The following is a 7,009-nucleotide window of genomic DNA, read 5'->3' as shown; positions in this document are numbered from 1 at the left end:
AACAGGGAACGACCTAGGGTTTCACACCCAAGACTTCACACCAAAAATTTCAGCTAACAATTTTTTTTTTTCATTCAATTTTTCAAAACCTCAAATCTGATTACAACAGTGTTTTAAAGAGAAAAATTACAGATTTGGAAATCTAACAAAATCAATCAAATCTTTCATAATCAATCAGATATTAAAACTAAATAACTACCAAATCTAACCCACAATTCAAATTTCAAATTAACTACTAAAACTAAAATAACTACTAAACTAAAAATCAAAACCACATAGAAGGGATCCGATGCAAAGTTGAAAAACGACGTCTCCTCGCCGATAAACATGTCGAAAATCTCGTGCACGTGCCTGTCTGCATCAAAGGGTAAGTTCAAACACTATAACCCCCCCAAACACGCACAAAAAAATAACCCACCCACCCCAAACAAGGTGTTGATGTTAAATATTTTTCTTCTTTGAAAGACAAAAGATTGTAGAATTAGATAAAATCTTAATATTAATTGCACAAAGGAAATGGGTCAAAAATTCAGGAGACATTCAAAGAAGTTTGCCCGAAGTTGCAACTAGAAGTACCAGTTCTACTAGGCCTCAATATAAAGAAAAAGAAAGGGTGAATTTCACACACACGCACCCACACACGCACACATCAGAAGGATGCTGCACAACCCCCTTGTAGACTTTCTAAATTGGAGAAAACTCCTATGAATTTTTTCACCAAAGTACTATGAATGTCAGTAATTAGTTTAAGTTGTCACCTGTTTCACAGTTCACACATAACGTCTATTGACAATAGATTCCTTTATGCAATTCTTACTTTACTGAGAGAGATGTTTACGGATTAGAATTGATAGATATTAACAAGGGTAGTTTACACCTTTTTCCTTTCACGTTAAAGCCATTTGTGCCAATTTCCAATAGTTCATGACAGTTACACGGAATTCTTCTATAATTTTGTTAATTTTGAAAGTTCATCTCTCACGGAATTCTTCTATAATTTTCAAAAATCCCCNNNTTTCTGTTGTGAAATTTTACCCAAAGGAAATAGTGCAGGCTCAACATGCAATCCAAGAGTTTCTATTGCCTACCAAATTTATCCACAACATTAATTATTCACTACATACCATGAGACATGGACATGAGTGAGGGATACAACAAGATATGGGCAAAATTATGGACAAATTTTTAAAACCGACCCATTTGAACATTTAATTGTAAAAAACGACCCGTTTTCAAGATATTTATAAAAACCGACCTGGTTTCAGCCCTGACGCTGAAACCAGGTCGGTTTTTGTAAAAAATCTTTCGAAACTTCACGGGAGTTCAACTCCCGTGAAGTTTAGCAGAAGATTAGCAGAGCAATTAAACTTCACGGGAGATGAACTCCCGTGAAGTTGACATCATTCATTATTAAATCTCTCCGCTTCATTCCCACAGCCAGAGCCGTCAATGTAAACTTCTTCCTCCCATCCTTCTCCCTAAAATAAAAAATCAGCATGTCCTACAAAGCCAGCCCAATCTCCTCAGCACCAACCGCCAGGTCAACGTCGCTAGCCGAAACCCCCCTACGTCCCCAACCTGCAGGTGTCCTGCTCACTGGAATCGGTCATGGGCGACGCCGGCGGCGGAGCGGAGAGCTCAATGGCGTCGTCTCCGATGAAGGCGGCACGCGCGGCGGCAATGATGGTGGCGGATGCTGAGGTGATGTTTTGGGACGGGAAGCTTGAGAGGAGGGAGACAGATTTTACCAATGGGTTTTTTTTTGTTGAATTTTGTTTGATTTATTTGAGATGCCATGAATTTGGATCTTTTGCCCTAACAAAATTCGACATGGCCATGGCGTCTTTCTCAATCTCAGCTCCCTTCAACCTCAGCATTCCCCCAAAATCTCACACGATTCTACTTCTTCTTTTTAATTTTTGAGGAGTTCTTGAAGTTGAGGTTGAGGAGAGCTTTGATGTCTAAATTTGAGGAGGAAGAGGAAGCTACAGGGAGATGCTGGTGGAGGAGGAGGTGTATTCTTTGATTATTTTTAATTTTTCTTGTTCGGATTTGGAGAAAGAGCGAAGAGCAATGGGAGTTGAATAAGTTCACGGGAGTTCAAAACTTCACGGGAGTTCAACTCCCGTGAAGTTTAGCAGACTAATAATTTGTCTGCTAAACTTCACGGGAGTTGAACTCCCGTAAAGTTTCGGAAGATTTTTTTCAAAAACCGACCTGGTTTCAGCGTCAGGGCTGAAACCAGGTCGGTTTTTACAAATATCTTGAAAACGGGTCGTTTTTTACAATTAAATGTTCAAATGGGTCGGTTTTAAAAATTTGTCCGCAAAATTATTCCTTAAGTAGTGTATAAAACATAGAAACATCACGATGTATTTTATATGAAAGTGCCTAGGTACACTTCACCAACCCAAAACCAAAAACAGGAATCTCACAAACTATGCTTTGACAGGTCTCCTTAAGGAAATTATAACCCTGTCCCGGTTTCCAGAGTGGAAGAAAACTTGCAACATATGCTATTAAAGAGCAAATCTCCTTTAGAAACATTATTGTCAATGTGCTCCTATGTCCTCTAGAGACTATGCTCTCTCTGCCCTCCAACCAAATGTCACAAAGATGTAAACATTAAGGAAAATACCGGACAGTAGAACAGAAAGTATCTTTGAATATATGGAAATACAAGATGATATTGGCAAGATCAAAACCATCAAGGAGCAAGATACAAGTGCAAGCAAAAATCAGAAGAAAGGATTAGCACATTGTAGGTACAATCAACCATCATAAATATTTGCGTTAATTGTGCATAGACCTCCTATAGTATCAGTGTTTCGAACTTACTACCCTTGCAATATATTTTAGCAGATAGACCCCCTGAGTGATTTTTTTACTCCTTTACCCTTGGAGAAAGAGAAATTTGGTTTTTTGACAGATAGACCCCATGAGAGTAAAAGAATTAAAAAAAGCACTCAAGGGTACATCTGCAAACAATAACACTTGAAGGATAGTCACAGAACAACAATACTACAAGGGGTCTACAGGTAATCAACATTAAATATTTTACGCCAATCATGAAGCTTTCATGATAGTCGGCAACACAGGAAATAAAAATCCCAGCAGACTTACCACTCTAAAAATCCGACCTTGTTGCTGAGATTTCTTTGCTTCATATGCTGCCATTTTGAAAAGTAGAGTAAGATCTGCTTTCCCATAGGACGAGTCTGCTGCAGTGAGTGCCTGAACTTCCGCAACAGCAGAGGGGATTTGATTGCTGAACTCCCTTCGAACCTTCAGCAATAGAGTATAATTTTATTCAGCACAAACTAAACGAAGATGGAACTACTCTTTTCAATGAAACTTTTTATTATTCAATGGTATTAACATTTCAAGTTGTGGAAGGATGACAATAAAACAGTCAAAGTTTCTCTCCCAATTTTTAATCTTAAATACCTTAAAAGAATAGTTGGAAAATGCCTTGCATTTAGAGTTCATCATTTAAACTAATGAAAGTAGAATACATTCCATCTCTCACAAAACTTTGGTGGAAACATATAGGATAAAAAGGTGCATCAGGCATGTCCCTTGAGATATGCATCTTCCTTCCATAAGCTTATCTTCTAAGTTCTTAGTTACTCACGGTGGTAGTGTATCTTTCAAATGACTATCTAATAACAATTAAGGAAGCAGTGATGCTCATAATATAATCTAAATAGGTATTATCATCCCTACACTATGCTAAAAGCTCTCCCAAGTGAAGACCTATGTAGCACGGACACGGATCCGACACGGCCATCCGACACGCCGACACGAGACAAATCCTAAAAAATACATAGGATACGTGTGTTCGACACGTGTGTCCGACACGGACACGACACGACACGGCTTCATGTTATGCGTGTCCGTGCTTCATAGGTGAAGACTACAGTTAACTCTAAGTAAGTATAATACTAGTCTTGCTTGTGTACAAAACAAATTGACAAATTGTATTGATGTGAGCATATGATGCAGTCATGCAGGGCAAATTCATACAATGATAGCCTGAATGAAGTCAAGGGTAAGACCAATATGGTAGAATTAATCTAGAAAATGAACTTTCGGTTAAGTTTATAAATTATTTTGGTAAATCTTAGATAGATTATGTTTTACAATTTTTTTTTCCAGAACTTTTTGCAAAGGCAGGATATATTCTAGTTTTATTTTCAAATCATTTTGATAACCTAATATAAAAGAAATATTTTATGTCAACTTATAGGAACAGACTTCTTAAATCCGAAGTTAATTTTACCTATTAATAATTGTTTGTTTTTGTGAATATGGCATGGACTTTTTGTAAATTTGCATTGAAAAATGAGGCTGAGAAGTTTAAAATCATGAATTTTTATTCACTACATTGTTTGAATGGTAGTTTTCGTACTCAGGAATTGGGATTGCCACATTGGATAGATGCATTAAATGTGATCTGTGAAAATCTCGCAAATCCCTGTCAGATTTGTTATTCCAGTCAGGTATCTTCCCTAAAATTCATGAACCAGCGAAAAGAGGGGAAAAAAGAACAATTGGCTGGATATTGTCCATTCTTTTTAACATCCACTGCAAGCAAACAAAATTTTCAGTATGGGCATTCAAGATTCGTTGCATGCAACAAAATTCTTGAAAATGACAACATGCAATCCACAAACCAAACAATAGGCTACAAGCCTTTTTTGTCAGCATTGAATGATGATTTATGGGGAAACACGAGTTACTGGTGATTTTTGGGCATGAAACCCAAATTTAGGGAGTGAAACATTGATATGTGCGTGAAATCCTTATTTTAAATGTTATTTTTTTTATCTGGTGTGTAAGAGTGCAAACAGGTTGAATCATGTGGTTGAAAATTTTCATACCCTGCAAGAGTAACAAATCCACAATATGGAACCTGCTCAAACTCAACAGATGTATAGGTACTTGATTGACAGAACCCACGCCAAAATGGTTTGCATGTTTTGCTAAGTTGGATCAGTTATGCCTGGTTTTTTGTGTCTGGGCTTCTTGTGTTCTTTCCTTGTGGAATTGTTTTGAAGCAGGTTAAGATTTTCTCTACAACTTAAAATCTAACTCTAGTTATTCAAGAAAAAGTCTGAAACTTCACAAGTAACGCCACAATATTTGCACACATCCTTTTGTTTATAAATTTCAATCACTTGCATGCACTACACTACAGATGAAGTCAAAAATAAAATGAAAAGACAAAACAAACATAGAAGCAGTTGAGGAATATATTGCGCCATCAAACACAGTTCGGGAGACTATGTAGTTTCCTACAAGTTGGAGCATGTGTAACAGCGAAATAAATAAATAAATAAACAAAATTTGAAACTATAGCAAAATCCATCATATTATATGCCATCCTGAAACATTTCAAGAAATCTTAGTGGGATATTCACAAACCTCAAAGTCAATTAAGCCCCTAACTTTACATTGCATTTCTAAAAAGCCCTCAAATTATTACTTTAATCTGTTACATTCCTAACTTTATATTACAATATAAAACTTATAAAAACCCGTTAACCTTAAACTAGTATTTTAATCTATTAAGCCGCAATAGTTTTTCTTTTCATTCTATTTAGTCCCATCACGTTTTAACAAACCTATAGAAGGGTATAAATGTATAACAGTCTTATTGTCTAATGAATTTGTTTTTTGGAGTAAATTGTCATTCGAGTCATTTACAATTTCTCCTTATTCCCCCAACTTCCATTTGATTTTTCATAAAAATTCACAAACCCAAATCATGCTTCATCCATTTGCTTTTCTGTGCATTTTATATATTCCAAAGGTTGTTATGTATTTGGTTCAATGCGCCATATCCGAGAATTTATGCATCTTCAGCTTAAGCTTCTTTGAGATCTCACAAGTCTCTTATGTTGGTGGGCACTAGGGCTTCGTCACTAAATGAACTCTCCCAAGTTCAAGAGGAAATAAATTGAATTTTACCCTAAACTATTTCGCCTGATTCCAGTTCAAGGGATCTTATCATCCCACATGAGGGACATGGTACTCATTTTACAATATTCTCATTTTACCCTAACCAAAAATAGTGTTTGTGGTGGTGTTTGGATGGAAAATTGCCATGGGGGGCTAAATATAATTAAAATAAAAACCATAGGGGCTTAACATATTAAAATACTAGTTTAAGGGCTTTCTAGCAATGTAATGTAAGGTTCTAGGGGCTTAATTGACTTTCCTTTGATGTCCACACAAATCCACCATTATTCTCACAAAACTAAGCTAAAATTGCGAAAACAGCAACAAAACACACTTCAAAAAGGTCACAAAACCGCTACATCAACAAAATATGGGACGAATTAGTGGAATTTACTAGAGTCACTGCAAACCTGGGAAGAACACACCAAATCTCGAAAACCCCATTATTAAATTCACACAAGCTAACCACTTCATCTCCTAATACACGAACCCCTTAATTTCAAGAAACGAAGGACAAAGATGAAGAGAATGTCAGAAACCTAGAAGAACTGACTCCTAAGAGCAAGATGCTCTTGATATGCCAAATCTTTAATCTCCGTATGGTCAATTGTTTATACCAAATAGCTCTTAATATATATACATATATACCAAAACCCACCATTAACAAGGAATTGACTCCCCAAATGCACAAAGGATTCCCCCCATTACCAAAACCCCAAATCTCAAAACCCCGTCACTCTCAGAAAACCAATCAACATGATCAATCTCAGAACCCATTGAAATTTCACGAAAAAAAAATTTTAAACTAAGAAATAAATTTGGAAAAAGGGAAAGGGAACACACCCATCTGAGCTCGCTGCCGAAAGAAGCAAAGGAAAACCGATGGTCGGGGTTGATGTTGAGCTTGGAATTGACGAAGGAGAGCACGGCCTGCTTGATGGCGTACAAGCGGGTGGTTGGCCGGCCGTTGGGCCCATGGGCCTTCATCTCCACCTTGGATTCTACGTCGACGTCGACGCAGAAGAGGATGTCCTCGCTGCGGTAC

The 7,009-nt window shown here is 37.1% G+C and overlaps 1 protein-coding gene across 1 annotated transcript in view; it reads right to left on the bottom strand.

Moving 5' to 3' along the window:
• LOC109836575 overlaps positions 1–7,005 on the bottom strand; it is a gene marked incomplete at its 5' end in the record, with an annotated part of 9,775 nt that extends 2,770 nt beyond the window's left edge. Inside the window, 2 exons of the mRNA XM_020404527.1 lie at positions 3,124–3,285; positions 6,808–7,005. Coding sequence (XP_020260116.1) covers positions 3,124–3,285; positions 6,808–7,005 — 360 coding nt within the window. The remainder of the gene's footprint in view (positions 1–3,123; positions 3,286–6,807) is intronic.

The sequence above is a fragment of the Asparagus officinalis genome, chromosome 1 (genome assembly GCF_001876935.1).
Source record: "Asparagus officinalis chromosome 1, Aspof.V1, whole genome shotgun sequence".
NCBI lineage: Eukaryota > Viridiplantae > Streptophyta > Magnoliopsida > Asparagales > Asparagaceae > Asparagus > Asparagus officinalis.
This window is presented reverse-complemented; position numbering and strand designations above follow the sequence as displayed.